The 23,577-nt window shown below is 46.6% G+C and overlaps 1 protein-coding gene across 1 annotated transcript in view; it reads right to left on the bottom strand.

The window, feature by feature from the left end:
* The window catches only part of zfhx4 (zinc finger homeobox 4), an 81,854-nt gene that overhangs the window by 42,294 nt on the left and 15,983 nt on the right, over positions 1 to 23,577 (bottom strand). Inside the window, exons 2-5 of the mRNA XM_062379075.1 lie at positions 15,588 to 18,123; positions 14,950 to 15,162; positions 14,224 to 14,518; positions 11,969 to 12,510 (exon numbers count right to left, since the gene is read on the bottom strand). Of these exons, the coding sequence (XP_062235059.1) occupies positions 11,969 to 12,510; positions 14,224 to 14,518; positions 14,950 to 15,162; positions 15,588 to 18,077 (3,540 nt within the window). The 5' untranslated portion in view covers positions 18,078 to 18,123. The remainder of the gene's footprint in view (positions 1 to 11,968; positions 12,511 to 14,223; positions 14,519 to 14,949; positions 15,163 to 15,587; positions 18,124 to 23,577) is intronic.

Raw genomic sequence — 23,577 nt, 5'->3', positions numbered from 1 at the left:
ACGACAGTGAGGACTTCCTGTTTACCTGTCAAACACACACACACACACACACACACACACTGGGACTTGAACCGAGGAGAGGGGAGGAGAGTCAATTTGACAGGTAAGGGGGGGCTCCCTTGTGTAGCTGTTTCCTGCTGCTGCTGCTGTTGTTGTGTTTGTGGGCATGAATGTGTGTGTGTGTGTGTGTTTGTGTGTGTGTTTGGGGGTGAGGATGACAGAGGACTGCATTCATTATGCAGAATGAGATGTTTACAAAACACCTTTCTCACTCACCCATAAACACAAACGCGCACATCCTCCCCTCCGCTCGCTCCCCGGGTTTGTGGGGAATAAAGCAGCACTGCTGTCTCACATTCATTTGTTCTATCTGTGGTGACAAAGCTGCCTCATTAACTGAATTCTTAATAAGGCGAGGCGAAAGACATCTTCTCAAAACTTCTTTTATCTTTCGCCGCATGTACATGAACGTGAAAGCAAGCCTGGAGTGTGTGTGTGTGTGTGTGTGTGTGTGTGTGTGTGTGTGTGTATGCAGGGGTGGGTGTGGGTATAATTTCAATGTTTTATTCTTCTTACTGCATACGTGTGTGTTTTTGCATCGGTAATTTTGACTCCCAATTTTTGTTCATCTTCCCTCACAAGTGTGCTTTCGTGTCTGTCTATAATTTCAATCATTCTTGCGACTGAGACTGTGCCTGTGGTAAAAGGACACAAATATTTCGAGAGCAGCAGCACAGCAGCGGGGTCGTGTTTTCCTCCATAAACCAAATGACAAATTAGGGTATTTGGTGTAAACATGACTCTTTCCTGTCATTAAGCGAAAAAACCAGGCAGCTAATGAACATGTACTGAAAATAAGAACCCCTCCGCCACTGCAGCTATGCCTTTAACAACCAGTATGTGTGTGTCTGGTTTGTGTGTGTACTCGTTTTATACACTTAAAGAATCAGTATGTTCCTGTTTGTGTCCACTGAGAGTATGTGCATACATACAAATGTGCACCCCACACACCGCAGAATGGAAAAAAAAAACTCTTTATCTGCTTTCATCAGTGTTTTTGTTAGCGGAAGCAGAGAGCATTGTTGTCGGGAATACCTTCTTCTTTTTTGTTTTGGAGCGTCACCCGCTTCCGGTGCTGTCCCCCGGGCCCCTGGGTGCCATCGGAGACAAAACCAGCCCCACTTGGCCCGGTGAGCAACAAAAGCGTGTTTTGTTCCTTGAAAGTATTTTAAACACATACCATCGCTGGAAGGCTGCCAAGTGTAGAATTCCATCGGTGCTACCACCTCCCTAACACATGTTACTGCTAACCGCCGCTCAGCCCTCAAGACATAGATGTAACGCAAGATCACTGCCAATGGATTGCTCTGGCAGAGTGCACCGTCGAAAGGGAGAGATGCTGAGGGGCCCAGGTATAGGATGTGCTGCCACAGATGAAGAGAGCGACGGATGCATAGTGTGCACGGAGCGGAGTCGGTGCTGCACATGCACAGAACCAAGTATGCAAATAGACATAGAAAAACTGCTGAGTGCACACGGCACAAACAGACACACAGAGGAGGACGGGGTTTTATTTTATTTCCGCGGCAGACATTTTGACATGTCACAGTAGGAAAAGCACAGGTGTAAATTATAAAAATGAATGATGGCTGAGTTCCATTTAGCTGCTTCAGGTACAGGGCCCTGGTATTTTGCATGCTGGCTCGCTGTCACACTGTCTTATTGTCTAACTGGGACACTTGAACCGCAGTAACACCTGTGCTTTTCCTACCATGACAAGTCAAAATGTCTGCTGGGGGAAAAATAACCGTACCCTTCTCAAGGCCACGATGTGTGTGATCTAAAGATGCTGGAGACACAAAACCACCCCAGAAAAGAAGAAATCCCCCCCGAAATCCATCGCAAGTGATCGTCTTTCCTCTCTTTACAAGGCTCTCGGTTTCATAAATGCAAAGACAAATATTTCCTCGAGATAAATTACCTATCCCGTTTCTCTCGGCCCTGCCTGCTGCCAGTCACATGTGATCACTGCTCTGGGGCCTGTCCATGAGGTGCAGGGCCTGTTGGCGAACTTAGCTCAGGTCACCCAATAATAATAAGCATCCATCGCATAATGGCTGCCAAGCCAAATAAATGAATTATCACAATGAGTCTTTTATACTAGCGTTCTGCCGCCTCTCTCTCCTTTCTCTCTTTCTCCCGTCAACTTGTTCTTTCCCTCTTTTTTTCTCCCTGTTTCTTCTCTATTCCTCTTTTTTTATTTGTCAGCAGTCTAAAAAGAAAAGGAGGTAATAGTGATGGGGCTTTGTGAGAGCTTGGAAAATCATTTTAATAAAGTCCAGTTACAGTAATAGTCCTGCCTTCCATTTCCCTGACTCCTACACACAGACACAAAAATGTGCAAACACACACACACACACATTTGTACCACTGACGTAAGTTTGTCTGACGTATGGGGCAAAGGTCAACCTGAAGTTCACAGCTTCCTGACCTGTGGCCCCCCTCTTGGAAAAAATCAGTTTGGTCTCTCGCTCTTACTCTCTATCTTGCCGAGGAACACACTCCACTCACAAACACCCCCACCCCCCCCCCCCCACACACACACACACATACATACACACACACACACACACACACACACACACAAACACACACAATGATGACTTATGCATACAAGTGCAAAGAAACAAGGAAGAAAACAACCCTGCTGATTTACAACATGATGTATTCCTCCTGGTTTTAGCCAATGAACACGGAGGACTACCTTTCTTGCGTTTCTTGGAACGGTCATCAAATATATTATTTACTGACCCAGAAGCAGGGAATAACAGATACAAGGAGACAGAGACACCAGAACAGATCTTACTGACTTATCAGTGCATGTGTTTTTGTGTGTTAGCTGTCTTGAAAGCCAGTTCACCTCCACCCCCCATGAAAATGGATCAGTATTTACATTAGCATTAGATTTAGACAGCATGGCTCAGCCACTTACTCCCTATTAGCCATCCTGACCTTAGCCCATTAGGGGCTAAAAGCCCCCGCTTGTCTCCATTGCCGCCAGGTGAGACTGACCAGACCTCCCTATTTCCTTAGAACATCTTGCCGCTGAGGTTATCTTTACCATCGACTCACCATGAGACAAATCATAAAATGCTTTGCTCAAGATCACCGAAATGCGAATAGCATGCTTTTGGGTATCTCGTCATTTCCCATTTTTTTCCCAATATGCAAAGATGCTTTTGGGGAAATGAAGGCAAGGCCTAATCGACAGGAGAGAAAGAGAAAAACAGAAATAAAAAAGCGGGCTGGAGCTTGTTGGCTGGTGCCATCAAAGAGGTTTGCACTGCAGCGATGTTGTTATACTGAACTAAAACTGAAAGGGAAAATAATTTTGGTGCCTGGAAGGAGAAGCAAATTTTTGCCAAGTTGGTTTTTCTTCCTTCCTCTGTTCGTAATGAAGAAAATGTCTATTAGCGAGAGTTAGACAAAAGGAACGACGGAAACTTAGAGTGAGAGGAACTAACTGATAGCTGGAGAGGCGAAGAAGAGACTCTGACAAGAGAGAACAAAAGAACAAGAGACAGAAAGAGAGGGAGAGAATGATAGGGAAGAAGCTAGACAAGCATAGTCGGGTTCAAATCACTAATTACACATTCCTGAGCCTGTGAAGGGGAGTATTGTTTTCCAGTTAGCCCCTACCCTGTCGCATGGTTTCACTTAGAGCAAAACAAAAGGTACAGGGAACAAAACACAAGCCTAATACCAGGCCCTGCTAATGACAGTGAAATGGGAGAAATTATCCCTGGGGTGGATCCTCGTGAGAAAATGGCTGGTGATTACTGGACAAAGGGAGTTCATTTTGAAACTGTCACAAAATGGCAGACTGCTTCTTTCTCTCAAGAGCTGTATCCCACTGCCGTTTGTCTTCAGTGGCGCATACGTTTATCTAGACCTCACTTTAATCACGATATATATGACTGTCCAGCGTTACAGAACCCACACTCGATGGAACAAAAGGTGAGGTGGAGGCCTTATACTCAGGAAGCGATCGAACAATGTGGCTTGTTGTGTGCGTAAGTGTTTGTGTGTACGCTGGAGTGGTACCTCGGCCAGGCAGTGCATAATGCAAGCGCCTCTTCAGCTGCGCCGTTTTGCATCAAATCAAATGCCTCTCAGTTGACCTACAAGATGGCACACTTAATCCCCTCCCTATTTTCTTGATAGAGGGGTAGAAGGTTTTTGGGTTTGTGCGCCTGTCTTTCTGTCTGCTCTCATCTCTCCATATCACAACTCAAACAGTTGGTTCTGTATCACACACACACACACACACACACACAGATAACAGTTTTCGGACACGTCACGTTAAGTCTTGGTGTCAAACGAAAAAACAACCCGGGACTGTTCAGTTCCGGCAACACGCAGGACCCCAACATTTTCTGCATGAGACATGGGTAGGTGGGGTGGGGGGTGGGGGGTGGGGGGGGTTTAGCTGATAGCGGTGGCAGCTCCGGTGCAGAGTTGCCTCGGCTGGTAGTGTTTGCGCAGGCCGTCTAAAGGAAGAACATTGTTTTCCTCTGAAAAAGCCTCAGCCGCGGTCCGCATACCAGCGTCCACTCAACATACCAATGAGCTCTTTGAAGATTACTCAAATGTTTGCCTTTGTTCCCCCCCCACCACACCCCCTCCCTCTCGCTCCCTCCCATCTACCCCTAGTCCGAAGCTACACTCCTGGCAGAAAAAGGAAAAAGACGAAAAAAGCACTGAGTTAAAGAAAAGAGAGAAAATCAGACTTATATCTTTAGGAAACAGTGGGACGGCAATACCCCCCCCCCCCCCCCCCCCCCGCACTAACATTCAAAATGGCCTCCTCTGTAGGGGATGGGCAACCGCTGAAAGGAATAATCCTGCTTTCGGCCACCAGCAAAGTAAATCTACACATAAACAAAAGGGGGAGGCGGTGTTAATGCTTGGCGTCGGCGGCTTTTAAACCGGGGATGTTCGACGCAAGTCTTCCGTCTATCTGCCGATGGCACCGGAGCACGCTTTGAAAATATAAAACAGCCCCGTCCTCGTCCCCCGCAGCGGGTTCTAAGTCCACGATTAACGTTGAATCGCGCCGTTTCCCAACGGGTTAATTTAACTAAATGTGCCGAAAACTCCGGGATCCCCCCCCCCCCGATCCCCTCCCAACCCAACCCACATTAATCCCGAACAAGTAAGTGGGCTTTCTATCAGGTCTATTTCAAAGCATTAAGGATTACCTCACAGAAACTAAGCTGCTTGAACTCGCAGGAGGTCAGCAGTATTGTGCCGCTGCGAGGTTGGAAGGCCAGTGGTAGAGACGGATAGACAGCGGGACAGGTCAGCTCCTCCGTCTCCCAGCCCTCCAACAACATCCCTCCATCCCTCTCCCTCCGTCCTTCCCTCCTCTCTCTCTCTCTCTCTCTCTCTCTCTCTCTCGTTCACCGTATAATCGAATATCTCCCACTACTTATCTATTCACTGAGCACCTAATGGTTAAAATCAATTACAGCTGGAATGCTGAAATGCCGAATACTGAGCCACATGCTGATAATGACAGAGAGAGTGTGAGGAAGAGAGAGAGAGAGAGAAAGAGAGAGACTTGGGACTGTTCCAAGGAAGGCACAATTACCTCCAATCGATTGATTATTGATTTGGAAAGGCGTTGAGGAGTATTTCAGCTCAACTTTGTCCATATCAATATCCTGATAGATTCATGAGAGGGGGGGAAAGTGTGATCGTGCTATCTAAATACCTTCCGAGCGCTGACGTAACATTTCACTATTTCAAGATAAAAGAGAACCTACTTATAACTTTGTCCCTAACTGACACAAGCGCGGGCTACGAAAGATTTTTGACAGCCTTTGTACGAATTAGGCGTTTTAATGTCAGGTGATTTCAAAAGTAAAGCTAATGAACTTACATGATGAGATTTATCTGATTCTGCCGCCATGTGATCCGTCTGAGGTGGCTCTGATCAAATCAAGGCATCAAAAGTGGAGGCGACGCGCCCACAGAGATCATATCTGAGATCACGCGCCTTCTTGATTATTACTTTGTTTTTGGTGGGTTTGAAAACTCTTTGTATCTTCGTCTCGACGAGATGATCAAGGAGCGAGAGGAAATAAGGGGCCGGGGAGGAGGAGGAGTGTGTGTGTGGGGGGGGGGGGGTTGGGGCGTAAGTATGGGAGGAGGAGGAGAGAAGCGTGTATTTGGGAAGGTATAGAAATATAACAAGTGTGAGTGGAGGGTTCACGTGAGCCGAGGGGGGAGAAAAAGACCAAAAAAAAGACAAACTCCTGTTTGTTCCTTTGTTCCCACTTCCCAGGGATGTTCCCCTTCCTTGTGGGGGTCTGGAAGACACTGACCCCCTCCTCCACTCCCCTCCTTTCTGCTATCGTTCCCATACCTGTCAGGCCCGATCTGCTTCACAGTCCCCTGCACATGGACAAATGGCTTGGCCCAGGCCCGGCCCAAATAACCCACAGTCCAGAAAAGGGGTGGGAGGTGATTATGAAGAGGATCACATCTGGCTATTAATATGAGAAAACCAGCACTGTCCTTGTGTCTATTTCTTAAACACAGTAAAAAAGAAAAAAAATACACCTTGGGGGGAGAAAAAGGGAGCGACAGTCTGTTTCAGTCCCTTAACTAATTCACCGGACAGTCGAGAGGTATATGGAGAGGGGGAGAGGGGGGAGGCTGGCTAGGGTAATTAAACATCACATATGAGTGTCAGTCAGGAGTTGGACCAAAGCTGGACACTCACACACACACATACGCTAATGCTATGCCGACCATCTGGTTAAGGCGTTGGAGGAAGAATGGGCGAAACTCTTATTAATATCTATGAGGATTATTAGGAAGAAAGGGGAGGGTGGGGAAGTCTGTCCATTCTCTGTCACACACACACAAAGCAACAGCAAGACACAAACACACACACACACACACACACACACACACACACACACACAGAAACACACAGTTGCTTTTATGCTTTCATTAGTCGCTACCCTCCGCCCCCCCGTTTCCCCAGACCTCTGAAAGATTTCCATTGTAATCTGCACGCAGGTGAAAGAGGAGACGATTTGAATAATCTACTAACTGCCGTCTTTTTGCCTCCTAGAAAGAAAGAGAGAGAGAAAGAGAAAGAGTGGAAAGAGAGAGAGAGAGAGAGAAAGAGAGAGAGAGAGAGAGAGAGAATGAGAATGAGAATGTGAGCAACTTGTAGAAGTGAAAAATGAAAAGAGAGACCGACTGACAACCCTCGCTGGGAAAAACATGGAAGTGAACTCTTGGCGGCATCATTCGTCTCCATGACGGGAACATGAAAATCTGTATCTCGCAGTCAGGTAGCATCTGGTGCGAAGTGTTTCCGGACATCCCTCTCCGAAGAATACGTGAGAAAGACGCGGGTCGCAAACGAGCGGACACAGGCTGAAGTGGAAAACGGTAACCTGATCACATGGGCAGTTACTGTCGGCGAGAGGGTGAGATCGTGCGTGTGCATGTCGCCGGTGAATGTATGTGATGCTACACCCTCCGTGCGCACATATGCATTTCAATGCGAGCGCCTCATAAATGGCGCCGTGCATTCGAAGCAGATCCACTCTCTTATTTTTCTATTCCGGGCGACCAGCACAATGGCTTTTTATGCAAATCTATTGGAGTCAATCTCCTGTCCATTTTCCCATCACACGAGTCCAAATGACAGTCCAATAATTTGGGCTGCATATATATAGGGCCATTTGATTTTCAAATGAGAGTGGGCAGGGTTGACCCTTGCTAATAGCCAAGGCACAGCGGCAGACTTAATATCACAGATGCATAAGCACAGCCATCTCCATCTGCAGGAGATGGAGGAGAATAAAATGTGAGGGAGCGAGGGAGGGGGCGGGGGGGTAGAAGATTGGAAGAAAAAAAACACAATGTCTCTTGGATGATGGAGAGAAAAAAAGATAGAAAGAAAAATACAAAGGAGGCGATGAAAATAAGAAAAGAGAGGACTTCCTCTGAAGCATCAAGAAATCCAGTCTCCTCTCCTCCTCTCCTTCTTTTCTTCTTTTACTTCCATCCCTCCCTCTTCCCGTCACTTTAACCCCACCACCACCACACCCACCCACCCCTCGACTCTCTGCCACGGTGTTACCACGAGGATCATGGGTAATGAGATGGCCTATCTGTGGCTCCCCAGGGGAAATGGCAGAAAGAGAGCGAGAGAGAGAGAGAGACTGAGAGAGAGGATAAGAGAAAGAGAGAGTCGGAGACTAAACAAAGACAGTGGGTATAGGACAGACGGAGTGAAAGAGTGTGAGACATCATCGGGAAGACACAGGGGGAATGAAACACTCTGTTCCTTTTCTTTGTGTGTCCCACTAACAAAAAGCCTCCATCTAAATGTCATCTCTGCTCCATCGCTATCATAAAAAGTTTAGCATTTTATGAGACTAGGAGTTCAAAGAGGCGTGGGGAGGGGAGGGGAAGGGAAGGAAGGGGGAAAATAATACTAATACAAAAAAAGGGAAAGAAAAACAGAGATATGGAAATGTCCAGTGGACCCCGGACGTCCATTTCTGCTTGAATTATGATGGAAAGCGGAACAGACAGACATGGGTGGGGTGGATGTGGCTGGAGACAGTTTAAGATTTATTCGGACAGCCATCTGAGAAACAGGTGCGCCTGTGAGACACACTGTGTATACGTGTGTGTTTGTGTGTGTGTGTGTGTGTGTGGTCCTTGACCATGCCACATTGACCATGAACATTCTCAACTCCTAATGACCCAGGGGCAAGCACAGCCCAGTTCTCAACCTCAAAGCTCAGTGGACACACACGCACACACACACACATGCTCGCTACAAACTCAACCCCCTACTTAGCCCCGCAGCACTGACAGAATGGCACTGACAGATTTACTCCCGTCTCCATGTGTATTAAGGCCAGTGTTTGTTATTAAAAATCATAACGAAGCCATACATCATCACGTTCGATGCTAAGCTAAACACGAGCTCGGCCAGCTACGGACACGCCGTTCCTCGACGCCATTTAACGCAGACTTAACTTTCGCAGGCCGCTCGCAGACAAACGCTGAGACATATTCCATCATGTCATTTACAGCGTTTGACAGCTGTGATAATACTAAAGCGAGGCTCGATACAGACGTTTCACTCGCAACTAACTGGAAAAGCACCCTGTGTGGAAGTATTCTCATTAAAACCAAACAAGGGACCAATCAGATCCCCTGCCGCTCCTCTCCAAAACCCCACAAATCGCTGATGTCCGCTTATTCCATATAAGGGCTCAACTTCCTGTGCCACCTGTTGTGCCCTGGACACCATATGACTTGATGTGCATGTGCTGCTAATGTCATTTTTCCTTGTGCTGTTTCAAAGTCTGGAAAAGAAAAAAAACCCTCTCTTTTAAACTCTCAATTCCCCTCAGAAGTACTGCAGTGCTGCTACAAAGCAGCCATAAAATCTCCTGAATATGCTTTTTGTTTGTATCTTCAAATGGTTTCCCATGCCATAAAGATATTCTGTGTTTCCAAAAAACCAGATGGTAAAGTCGTCAACACTTGGATCTTTTATGCGCCCTCGCCAAGCTACCTCCATCCCCATGTGCTTTTCACCTCTGCCAATACATAAAAGGAGAGGTGTTTTTCTGGTCAAATAAAGAAATTACTTTTTTTTTCCTCTTGCTCGACGCTCCGCTGCTCAACGCTTTCCCCCCCCCCCCCTCTCTGTCTTGCTTTACTACCACATGTCCAAGGGTAAAATAGTGGGATTTCTGCCAGAGGCATTAAAAGCGTCATCTGTGGAACAGATTTGTTGAGGCCCGTGGGGTAGGTGGGTGGGTAGATGACGTACAGGGGTGTACGGGTGCACAGAGGGGGCACTGGGATGACCCTTGCTTGCCTTGTCTAAACTGGTGCTTGCGGAGGACACTCCCTTCTTTTCTTGTACAAACCGCTCTCTTTCATTTCTGCACTGTTGATTGTGCTTCTCGGGTTTGCACACAGAATCGCGGCTGATATAAATAGCCTCCTTTGCATGACGTCCGATGTGCAGCGCAGCCGTGGTAACCTATTTGGCTATGGCGTCATGTTAAATCAACTTAAACAACTGCCAGGAGTGTCTCAAAACTCTGAAAAGCATCACACACACAAACACACACACACACACACACACACCCCTGAGAAGGTCCTACTAATCGAGTTAGTCCTATGGTTTAGGGTTCAGCTAATGTCGGCCAAAGTCGAGGATGTATACACTTTTTTTGTTAAGAATTTAGAGATGTACCACATTTCAATGCAATTAGCAAACAATCCCTTAGGACAGACATCTCCAACTCATCCGATGCCAAGTTCAGCCTCTGCCAGACCGTCGGCCAATCCTGTGTCAATATGTACATCCTGTTTAAGTCAACTACGACTGTTTTAAATAACCCTAAGAATGCCAGCATGCTTAATCCAGGCAAGCCTTGGAACCATAAGAATCAGTCACAGATTTCCAAATAAATCCAGTTCCTCAAATGTTAGTGTGCAACGCAGGCCCCACAAATAATTGAATAAAGTCTAGTGGAACTGTAAAGAATAAGAATCTTTTGGTAAATTAAATTTAGCTGATTCACATTCCGTCCAGAATCTTTGTTGCATCTCATCCTGTCTTGCGTCAGCCTTTTGTCAAATACAGCTGAATATCTTTAATATAATACACATTTAATATATCAATATATATTTTAAATTGAATATAGTTTCAGCGTATCTTTTCTATTTCCTGTCTTTCTACGTCTGAGGCATACAGACACACACACACACACACACACACACAGTCACAAACACCTACCACAGCCAAATGTTGCATACAGTAGTAAAGAAATCCTCATTAATGTAATGCACTTGATCCTGTCCTGTAGGTCAAGGCCTCGGAAATGTAACAGCATCCTATTAAGCTGAAGGAGACGTCTGACAAACTAAATCACCTTCAATATATGGGAGGAAAGGGAGATGCCAAATATCGGCTGTGTTGGGATTTCTCCGCAGGAAACGGTATATTTCTCCGAGTGTGAAGAGTTTAATTAGTTAAGTGAGAGACACGTGTGTTGGTTCGCCGCTCCGATGGGCAACTGGTGTGGAAACCTTGCCCCATTCACGACCAAGGGAAAAGAATATGTTGAGCTAGCGGCCTAAAAAACAAGGAGTGCTGTACCTCTGTGTACATGACTGATAATGTAAAGAATGTGCGGGTGTGTGGAAACATCCGTTTTAAAGAATATTGCCTGTGTGCATCTGTGCCTCACCTCAGCATGACATATCAAAAGTTATATGTATAGAATGTGGTAGGATCGACTTTCATTGTACAACCGTTCCCACACAAAAGTTGTTAATACGCGTCCGCACCCTTATCCTGAAAACAAATTCTTGAATTATTCCAGAATTATTTACAGCTTGAATAACAAGCAGCTGAAGAAAATCAAAACTGCGAAACATCTGAATCTGTCTGACACTACGTGACTTCTGTATAATTAATGGTGACAGTACTGCCGGCCGGTCACAGGCAGATAATTTACCCATAGCTGATGAAATCACCATCCTGGGTACGGTGACCTCCCCCCCCCCCCCCATCTCTTTCGTTCCATTTTCATGGGAACTTTTTTGTTGTTAATCCATGTGAGGCTGTGGTTAAGAGGTTGGGGGCAAATTCTTTGTAAACACAAACACGTATCATCTTTCTGGATCCGAACGAAATATGAGTGGTGCTCCCATCAGATGTATACAACTGGAAGAACTTCATTGTGTGGTATCAATATGATGTCAGTGTCCTGCAAAAACTATTTAACCTCAGGAAATCTTGAGATTTTCTTCCTCCCATGTAGTTTTTTTTATCAACAATCGAGAGGAGTAATGTTTCTGCAGAACACTCACAAACGGTATACGTGTTTTTCTTTACCTTGTAGAGGCGGATGGCTGCCTCATGCCTCTGGTTGGTGGCATGTAGCCTCAGTTTATCCACGCTGTTGCTGTAGTAGTCACAGGCGTTGCACTTGAGGTGCACCGGGTTGCCAATGGCCACACACTTTAATCTCCACTGGTTGGCTTTGCCTCCCTCCTTGATGTGGGCCACCAGCTGGTGCTTCTGCATGTGCTTGTCTGTCTTGCAGTGGAGCTGAAAGTTGGCCTTGAGCTGCGTGTTGTAGCTGCAGAGCTTGCACTGGTAGACGTCGCCCACCACGCAGCGCCACTCCTCTTCGGGCAAGGAGCGCTCGGCGCTGACGTGGGCGTTCAGGCCCTCCAGGCTGTCCGTGGAGTAGCAGTTGCACACGGCGCACTGGTAGAGGCGCAGCGAGGGGTCGTTGATGGGCGGCGACAGCGAGGACAGGGAGGGGTCCGACGAGGACATGCCCCCCAATCCGCCTGAGGACACCAGGGACAGGTCGTCTGCCATCAGTTGACCACTGGCAAGACGCAGCTCAGCTGACAGGTCGCTATTCACTGCGGAGAAAATAAAAAATCATGTTAGACAGTGGAAGGAAAAAGGGAGACAGAGAGGAGTTTAAATGGTAGAGCCTCAAGTAGAGTTACACACATGGAAGCACAGAGGGATAACATGTCACCCAGAAAAGCCGACGGTATGCACAGCAGGACGAGTGGTACATAAAAACAAAGAGCTATGACAGAAAGACAAAGCTCTGGTGAAAATGAGAGGCTCACATGCATGTGGAGGGATAAAGGACGGAGAGAAAGAGAAAAGGCTCTTTTTATTAAATGAAATTAAGTGTGGAGAGAAAAGTGAGTCTTCCATGCAGGCCTCCCTCACACAAAAGGATTTGATAAAATAAAGCCGCACAGAGGGCTAGCGCTCCTTACAAAGTCTTGTCTATAAAAAACCCTAATAGGATTGAATCGGGATCAATTACAATCATCCTTTTCAACTTGCTAACTCGCTCATCAGGTAGCTTTAATTACTGCTCTCAGCGATGCTGGGACATCGGTTTCAGGGCTCCAGGCTTTTCTCCCATTGACGCGCAGATTTGAGAAAGCTGATCAATGCATTACACACGTTTTCTCTCTTTTCTCCTCCCCACCCACCCACCGGATCTGCTATTCATACAAGTGTAATTAACTCTTTCGTTTGATCCCTTCATTGTCTCTGTGTGCAAGTCACCAGGAGCTCGTCATGTCTTTTTTTCTGGATAAAATGTCAGTGTTTGGAGAACAGAGGATTTAACAGCTACATATTCATTTTTTTTATTTTTTTTATTTTGAACGCAGCTAGTAACAACAATTTCTATGTTTGTATTTTGGGTCCAGAACATGAATGCAAATCGTGTCCACCAAATGTGATGCACATCTGACATAGTGTCTTTGCATATACGTATGTAAACTTAATCCATGCATGCATTTTGTGCGTGTGTGTGTGAGTATTTGAATACACTGTGTAAATATTCTGCTCACACCATCTAAACCTATGTACAACTGCACTCACTATGGGGAGCTGTGTGTTATGAGTGTAATTCACTGCGAGTACATCTGCTGGCTGGGCTGTGACCTCCACACTAGAGGAGGGAGTGGGTGTGTAACACTGCAGGGTCATTGTTAAATCTCCCTTACTCCTACGGGAATCCGCTTCCTGCTGTGTGTGAGAGAGAGTGTGTGTGTGTGTGTGTGTGTACGTGTGTGCTCTCTCCAGGGTGAGTGAAGGTAGGGTGGGGTGTGTATGGAGGGGGGGAGGGGGGATTAAGCTGACTTAAGAAAATTACAATTGAAAGATTAAGAATAATTCTCATGTGGCGTCTCATAATCATTTTTTAATCAGTGAGAGGGGTCAAAGAAAGGAGACAATGACAGAGGGACAATATGAGAGAGGAGATAAGAGGGAAAGAGAAAGAGACAGCGAGGGTGCAGCGGGGGGAGGCAAGGCAAAAAGGATGGGCACCGGGAAGGAGAAGGTGAGAGGGCAGGGAGAAAAATGGAGAGCGATGAAGAAAAGGCAAAAAGATAAAAAACAATACCCAGATACATGAGATGAAAGAGATAAAAGAGACTAAGTGAAAGATGAGCACAAGAAAAGAAAAAAAAAGAAAAAAGCTTGAGGGCAAAAAATGTTTTAAAGGACCCTATTTAGTTCTTTGTCACACCTTGGGTATGTAAAACGTGTCTGACATATGCATCCTTGTGTTTCATTCAAGCCACAGTGTCACTTACCGAGACCTGATCCAAGAGCAGCCGCGGTCGCCGGGTCTAGCTGGAATGGGTTAATCATCATCTGGGCATCTGGGCCACTGCTGCCGGCTGGGCTCTCCAGCTTCACTCCTGCCAGGCCCATGTTCTGAGCCAGGTAGTACTGGTAGAGCTCTGCCTCGGCCGGGGCCAGGCCCAGATGGAGGCTGTGCTGGATCTGCTTCATGTTCTGCTGCAGCAGCATCATGTTGTGCATGTGTTTCTCACTGGTCATATGGATCCGCAGGTTCCTGGCCACATTGGTCTCATAGTCGCACACCTATCGGAACAAGGTGGCGTGAATTAATTGTTGAAGATCATCTGAACTAGTTTATTATCAACATCACAGCATTATATTTAACTTAAAATTCAAATATAAGGAATAACTACAATTATATTAAAACTATAGTTAATCTATAATATACTTTCATATAATACTACAAATAACAGCGGAGATCAACAAAATCTTAATATCTAGTCCACAAAATAACACTAATGTAGGCATTTAAGTAATGCATCCATAATCGTGAAATTTCTTCGGGTTTCTGCAATACTTGTGGATAATGCTAGAATGTGTGAGAAAATCCGTTTCATAATGACCAAGAAAAATAATAGACCCAGTGACACAGAGTGGTATAACTGGCTCATTGTGTGGACAGTGCAACAAGCAAACTGGTATGTTGCTGTCACATTCTCTGTTTGTTTCATTACCTCGCAGCGCCAAGTGGGCTTCTGTTTGGGTTTGGATGGCGAGGGTACACCGCAGCCTCCGCCAAGGCTGGCACTGGGCACAGGGTTGGGATGGCTGTGGGTGTATGGAGTCTCAGTGCCACCATTCTGGAGCGTTTGGACATTGTTCAGATGCTTGTCCGACTGCATGTGGATGCTAAGGTTGCCTTTGGTGGTGGTTGAGTAGTTGCATACCTAGAGGGTAAGAATTAATACAGTGATGCATGATAAATGTGATGTGCATTTTGAACAAATACCATACATGACTAAGTATCACAATTCAGATTTTTGACCGGAAAGCTGTTGACACAAAGAGAAAGACAAACATATTGAATTTCTCCTTTTCTGACTTGACATCAAATTTCCAATCAAGCAAAGATGTCCTGTTGAAGTGATTACCATTACTGGCCAGGTGCCTGTGACTCAAATTGGCTCCAAAAACAAATGGCATTGTTTTGCTAAGATTACAATACATATTTTCTATTAACATGTCGAACAAAACCTTAGGTAACATCAAATACAAGGTAGCTTATAAAATCAAACCTAAAAAAAATATTAGGAAAATAAAATGTAAAGGGAATACAAAAATCCATAAAGATAAAAAAACTTGATGGACAGACCTCGCAGCGGAAAGGCTTGTATCCACAGGTATAGCTTTCTCCCCGAGCTAAACGAGGATGAGGCTGTCCTGTGCGGCAGTACGCACACGATCCACCGGACTCTGGATGTTTCTCCTTCATGTGAGCGTCCAGCGTCTGCTGGTACTTGTAGTGCCAGTTACACTTGGGACACTTCAGCGTCTTGCAGGAGTTGCGTGAATGCATCATCGTCATATGCCCTCCCAGTGACCGTGAAGATCCCAAGACTGTGTCACACTTTGGGCACTCCACCCCACTACCAGGTGATCCTTCACCTGGACCAGGGGTACCAGGCGTCCCTGGAGTTCCAGGCGTACTTGGATTTCCTGTGTGTTGATACAGAGGCCCTGGACTCTCATCATCTCTGCGCAACATCATCATGTCAAGGGGGTGGGAGGACGGCGATGATCCATCACGTCCTGCCAGGGTTTCACTGGTTGAATCGTTGCTGCTCTCCCGCTCTCTGGCAGCTGCCAGGGCAGTGGATAGGCGGCTCTTCTCCATCTCTAGCTTCTCACACACAGGCAGGGAGGAAGAGGAGGTTGAGGCAGGGCCTTTGCTGTCACTATTATACTTTAGCACACTGTTGGAAAGGGGGGAAATACTTTGGTTTAAGAGAGGGAAATCTTTGCTACTGGTGCTGTCGGCCCGCTGGCCTGTCATGGCCATGTTCATGGCCTGCTCCTCCTCCTCATCTGCCTCCATATCTACTCCACCACCATTGGAGTAAGCATCCTCATCCTGCTCTGAGCTGTCTCCTCCAACTACACCGGGCTCCCGCTTGATAAGCGAGTACTGGCTCAGGTCCGGCCCATTGGGTTGCAAAGTGCATGTGTCCCTTACGTGGCCTTTGCAGTCACTATCAGAGTTCCGACCTTCCAGGTTACCAGCAGTGGCAGCAGCAGCAGAACTCCCGCTGGAGGTTCTGTGGGCACCAGCCCCTCCCCCGAGGTTTGGGTTGGTCTCAGCCTTTGGCATGGTTTGGGTTCGGGGGATTTGGTCATTGGAGGAGCTGCTGGCACTGCCCTTCAGGAAGGCAAATCCTGCCTGAAGGGAATCTGCATTCTCCCCACTACTGTGGAAAGCATTCCACAATCCACGGAGCCCCGTGTCTGGCCCTAGGAAGTTGGCAGGTGTAGGAAAGTGGGGTAGCACAGAGTTGGGGGATTTTTTTGGTTCCAGAAAGCTTATAAGAGGTTCTTTGTCCTTGCCGATGCCCTGGATGATGGCAGAGACATGCTTGTTGCTCAGCAGTTTCTGCTCCTGATCATTCAGGGTCATACGGTGGTCATGGACAGCGTGTGTCACGAAGGAACGGCTGTAGCCAAAAGACAGCTTGCACAGGAAACACATCAGCACAGGCTTCCGCCGCCCATCAGCAACGCAGCCCTCAAACTTGGACAAGTCCACATTGTTAGGGACATCTTTGGACACACAGGAGTTTTTGGCTGCACCATCCGCTGTAAGATAGTCTTTGTCATTCTTGTGGCGGAGGTCATAGACACGGAAACTGTGCAACATGGGACCAGCGCCCACCAGCCCTCCAGCTGAGGTATTTGGGAAGGAGGGGTGGTCAGCGACTAGGGATTTAGGCCCCAGGGATGAGGCGATGTGGAAGGTGTTTATGATCTGGGGGTAGAAGGACATGGGTGCAGCGGGCTGCTCCAACCGCTCCCCCCCTGGGCTCAGGCCACTCTGGCCACTGCAGGCCTGGACACTGGGGAAGGTTTGGGGGGACAGCAGGCCCCTGAATTGGAGAGACCCAGAGAGTCCCCCCTGGTTGCCACACTGCTCTTTGGAGTCCTCCAGGATGAAGGCAGAGCCATCGGGCTGGTAGATGATATCACCACACAGATTCTCCACATCGCTATCCTCTTCCATTTCCACCTCACTGTTCATTTCCCCCATTTCTGCACCACCCACCTCACGCTCTCCTTCATCTTCACTCTCATCCCCTACCATCTCTTCAACTTCCTCACCCTCCTCGTGACCTCCGAGGGTAGGCAGACGGGCATTGGGGCAGTGGTGCTCCATGTATTTTTGTAAACTGGAGAAGGAATTAGAACATTCGTTGCAGGGGATCTCCTTTGCCGGCGCCACGGGAGATGTGGCTGGGGCAGAACAGTCCGAACCCAAAACTGCTCCTCCTCCTACTCCTGGTAAAGTCCCAGCAACACTCCCTTTGTTACTGGTAGTAAAGCTTTCTCTCCGACTCTGTTCAGTTAGAGGGTCGGTGGTTGCACTGACAGTGGTGGGGGTAGCAGTGGACAGCGGGGTCACCACAGGCTGTCCAAGGCCATTCTCCGGCTCTCTAATGGCAGCAGGTGATGATTGGTTGTTGTTGTTGGCGTTGTTGCTGTCACTGGTCTCCATGGCCATGAGGGAGTTGTCCTCGGCAGCAGCGTCCAACCTCTGGCCACCATGTTCCTGCTGCCGTGACGACACCATAGGGGGAGAGTCACAAGTTGCCATGACGACCACTACATAGGGATCTCATCTCATCCAGCCTAACAGGGACCTGAGTCGGGGGAAAACAGAAATAGAGAAAGGACGACAGATTTAGTTAATGTGGTTTAACATCATATATCTTAGGCTACATCTAAAACACCAACTACTTTATTGTATTTAATTCCAACTCACACATCGTTCATTCTCAGTTTCAATTACATTCATGGTCTCATTCAGATAAGATTGATTCTTAAAGCAGAGGGTGCTGATTTTAACACTGGAAGCAGTCATCATTGGTTAGTTTAACCAGTCCAAAGAGCATATGTTTGTGTTTTCCTCAAGTATGAGTTATTATCCCACTGAGAGAATGTTTATCAGGGCCACATGAATTTGTTCCCCCTGCAGAATATCCACACAAATCAACTCCAGTAATTTGGCAGTGTCTTGAATGCTGTCGGGAACGATCGTGGCAAATGTTTTGGAAGACACTTCCTCCTTCAATACTAATCCAATCCACTCTGGATCGTACACACCAAAAGCTCCTCAGTTGGAGGTTAGATGGAACAAAACACGACAGATGTCTACCTCTACACTGCTTACCACTGTAAATACAATAACCTAGCACCAGGAGCAAAAGTGGAGAACCAAAATGTTCCCAATTGAATATATGTCTTACACGTGACAGATTGAGATAGTTTGTAACAACCACTTCCAAAAAAAATCCCATTCTTAAAAAAGAGGTTTGGTCTTCTATTGACCTTATGAACCAGGGCTTGGACACAAGGGAAATAAGGTATAAATGAATGAAGCAGCTCCCATGGCAGCTGGCAGTAGTTACGTTTATAGGAATAACCCAATTTTCTGTTAAACAGACTCTTTGATCGTCATATCACTGAAAGCTATTCTGATGGCAGATTTGCATCTTTTGTGTCTCAGGTATGCTCTGATATAAGATGCTGATTTCAGGCTGGAACATACTGGCTCTGCAGACCATCAAAGGGACAGTTTTGACAAGAATAACGCAGATTAGTCCATCAAAAAACCACATAGGCAGAAAGGTTAGTGTCTGCCTTTAAGAGGAGAGTAGAGTTTGAGGAGTCCTCAATCACTGGCTAAATCGGTCTTGGCATGTTCTTACCAGTCAGGAGTTGCTAATTAGGCAGCACCTATTAACCTATTAATGCCCCGAAGGTATGACTGTCTCTGTGCGGACAAAGGGAAGTACGAGACTGAATATTGCCATTCTGCTAAGTGCACGACTGCGCTTGAACATGTGGAAATGCAGAATGCTGCCCGCTGGGGAAATATCGGAGGGGAGGATCTCACACAGGAATACATCGGGAAATTAAAGAATATTTCATCCATATGTTTTTCTTCATGCAGGAGCATAACAGGAAAGAGAGAGAGAGAGAGAGAGAGAGAGAGAGAGAGAGAGAGAGAGAGAGAGAGAGAGAGAGAGAGAGAGAGAGAGAGAGAGAGAGAGAGAACAAGCTTCCATGAGGAATGATGTTTGGAATACCAGTGAGATGTTATCAATCCTGGGCGGCTGCCCATCTCTCAACCCCTCACTACTCCAATCTCCTGGCTTTTCACAACAAGGCACAAATGGAAAGGCGCACACAAACACACTTTCGCGCAGAACGTAGAGCAGGAGTCTCCTAAACCCACAAACACAGGGCACCCCGAAATCATGTCATTTTGTAATCTCAGGCTTAATTTCTCATCATGAGAGCAAGTAGAAACAACAGCGACACAACCACATCTGGATATAAAGATAAAGAGACTAAAAGATTGAGAATGGAATCTTCATTACTACTCGGAGGATAACGCCTTCTTACTCAGCGAAACGCCACAAATGAAACCGAGTTGTGCGTGGCAGGGTCTCTCCACTTGATACAGTACCAGCGCCTTTCAGATACTTGCGTGTAAATGAGCTGGCATTAAAAGAAAGCTTTAAAGAGCCATGTTAACCTTTAACCCAATCCACCTGCTGCTTAATTCTCTCTCTCTCTTCCTACACTCCCTCGCCATCACAACCAAGCTACAAAGCAATTAGAGGATTAATCCGCATCAATCCAGGGGCTAAACAAAGCCAGTGGGAGGGACAATAAAAGCGTGAGGTAGGAAATCAAATGTGTGTGAGTATGTTTGTGGGTGCATGTGTGTGTGTGCACGCGCTATAATCAGGTCTAATCTGACATATCCCGGAGATGATTCCATGGGGACTAGTGATAGATTAAAAGAGAGAAATTATGCTTCCCTCCCCCACCCTCCTTTCCGTGTCTCACTCCGCTTCTGTGTCTCTATCTGCGAGATTAAAGAAAAATTCAGAAGGAGCAGAAAATGAATTTTTCTGCTTATCTTTGCAGCCTGTGTGTATCAATACAAAATAGTCATCTGAGCATAACTTTGGAAAGTTGGGGGTAAAACATTGATCTAGTTTAAACATTAGTAAAATATTCAACATTTCAAAAGTATTTAAATCAATGGTGTTTACTACTTGGAGTGTAAATTGTCTGTCAAAACGTATTCTATCTTGAAAATCGTTACATTTTTGTGTTTAATATACTAATATACCTGTCTGTAAATGCAGTAAACACCACCTGACACACATAGATACCTATAGGGCCTACACTTAAAACATGAAGACACCTATAGGGGCCCACGCTGCACACCTGTCTGCATGTTGAGTCACACTCGCAAAGACATTAATGGCAATTAGCTCTGCATTCTGAGCAGGCGAGGGGCGGAAGCAGGCCAAGCGTGCGTCACGCCATAGGAACGCACGGCATAAACAGACACAGATTCTCCATAAACGTATATCTTCATCTTTAGCTGCACTGCTGTTATATGGCAGCAGAATAAAACAAGATTAATTTGGCTGCGCGGGGGGGAGAAAAAAGAAGATAAAATAAAGGGCTCCACTCAAATTACCACTCTCTCAGTTCCTTTTCTTCCACCATAATTCATTCATTACGCTCTGCACCAAAACAACACGGCGGGGCCTGCCCCTGCCGACGAAACATATACATTTAGTTTTTATTTTACCACCGGCGTCCCTCTCACCGTGGCTTGTGTTAAACGTGATTGAGTGTAAAACTGTTCAGAAGCAGCGGTTTTTAGAGCTAATGCGATGCATACGACAGGATTTACTACTTGTCAGTGGTGTCACTCGACTGCTTATTTCATTTGGGGAGCAACCCCTTTGAATTGTGGCTCGGACATAAAACACCGCACTTTATGAATTATGCATCTCCGAACACCTTAAGTATGGAATTATGTCTTATGGATAAGCCAACGTGTTAAGCACTTGGCACTGATATATCGCCCCTAATGCTAACAGGTTAGCAGCTGTTTACACGCGGCGCCGCCTGCCAACGATAACGCAATAACGCGTCCATTAATTTGTTACCTCTGGTTCTTATTCAACCCAGTAATTCTGCTGCTACACCGACAGAACACTGGCACACAAAGTGGGTAACAACATGTGACCTGTGCTTAATGTTTCCCAAAGTTCTTCGCATTTGCAATCCTGATCCATTCAGCATGTGTCAATTTAGCATGGCCGTCCGGAGGAGTATTACAATACGATGTCTGGTCTTGCAATCAAGTGGATTTTTTCCCTCGTCTGCCTTCCTGAGCTCGGAGGGAGCGAGATTGTTAGATTTGCGCAGATCTAAATAATAAACTTGTAATGAGCTCTGTGAAAGCTGATTACGTGACATTTTCGTCTCGAGAGTAAATGGGTGGAAAGATTATACGGCTTGCTTCTTTTTCATTTTGCTCTGTTCCCCGGGCTTCGCACCTTTCACAGCAGCGGTGCCCACTATTGCTTCTTTTAAGGCGGATCATGTTACCGCTCGCTCAGAAACCTCTCTCGCTCTCCCTCTCGCTCTCTGTGTCCCCCACTGGTTTCCTTTGCTCTGCTAACCAACCAGGCTACTTCCACCGGAGAGAGAGCGATAGATGGACGGATACATAAAGGGAGAGTGAGAAACTAAGAATAAAGCCCCGGTTTCTCCACACCGCGGAAACAGTTCCCCTTCTTGTAACAGAAGAACAAAAGAAATGGCCAGAGCCGCTCCCACCTCTGTTTTTTAATTAAGCATGTCCCCTTTGCTTTCACACGCATGCACATGCACACAGGCTCTCTCAATCTCTCTCACAGACACACAAACACACACACAGACAGACACACACACACAAACACACACTAAGGTAATTAAAGTGGCAGCTCAGATTCAGTGAGAGGCAAATAATAGCCCAGGAATGCCTGCTTTGGACACTGCAAGTTCTGATGGGAGAGAGAGGGGCTGAGAGACTCCTTGGCCTGTTGCCCCCCCCCCCTCCTCCTCTTCTCTTCCCTCAACTCTCTCTCTCTCTTCCATATCCCTCCATCTGCTTTTCCATAGCTCCCCCAGAGACAGAGAGGCAGTCAAAAGCAGGGGATTTCTCCGCTTTTCTCCTTCTTTTTTTTTCTCGTCTTTCCACTTTTCCTCTCTCTCTCTCTCTCTCAAAGCACGCAGGTAGAAGTTGTTGCATCCTATAAAAAGTCAGAGTGTGGACAAATGTGTTGCGGGAAAACCACCACACAGGTTAAAACTACATTTGTCAGGAGCGCCATGTCAATGTTTCGAAGCCGGATGACTCCAAACAAATGTGCTCGTGAGGCATAAAAAAGTGTCCACAGTGCAGGCCTGTGCTGCTGAGCTCCCACGAATGTGAGTTAGTCTTCGTCCTGCTTTTGTCCTCCTGTCAAGACTATCGCACATTACCCAGAGTCGCAGCCTGTTAAATGCCAAACCTGTAATTGCAATGTCGCCACACTGTCGTCTTTGTTTACACGGGGAATCTGCTGAGTTCCAATTCGCCGTTGCTAACTGTCCGACATTTTAACGCAAGGGCAGACAGCGCCGTTAATGCCGCTGTGAATATTTATAACATCTGTAAACACTGGAATTAGGCAGATCTGTGCTTTGGGACGTGGTCATCTTGAGTTCTGAGATGTTCCCTCACACACACATGTGAGCGTATGTAATAGGCGGGGAAATTAAATCCAGGCTGAATCTTAAAGGTGACCCGTAGAGCTTGGCAAAGTCAAACAACAAAGTCAGAAGACAGGGCTATATGTCCACCCCTCGAGGTCTCCTCGAAGGTCATCCCTCTCTCTGCATGTGGCCCCTCAGTCTTACACCAAATCTTCTATCAAAATGTCACCAAGCGTTAGCCAAAGACAAAGGCGAAGGACGCTGTGAAAGCCCCTGCATCCATCTCCCACTGTCAGGGCCATGAATAGGCCTACTCCGGTCTAATTAGACCTGTTTATTTGTTGCCATGCAGAAATGGAGGGATGAGAAAAACAAAGTGGATGGAGGAAGAGGGAACTATCTCCCTCTTCACAATGCGAGCGGGCGATGGAGGAGCAAGGAGCGCTGATGCATGCGTGCACAGGCACATGCACAGAATTAAAGAATAGGGCCTAATGCGTTCGGTTTAAAGTCTTAAAAGAGAGGACAGGAGGAAA

The sequence above is a fragment of the Platichthys flesus genome, chromosome 21 (assembly GCF_949316205.1).
Source record: "Platichthys flesus chromosome 21, fPlaFle2.1, whole genome shotgun sequence".
Classification (NCBI taxonomy): domain Eukaryota; kingdom Metazoa; phylum Chordata; class Actinopteri; order Pleuronectiformes; family Pleuronectidae; genus Platichthys; species Platichthys flesus.
Note: the sequence above shows the minus strand (reverse complement) of the source record. Positions and strands in the feature narration are given on the sequence as shown.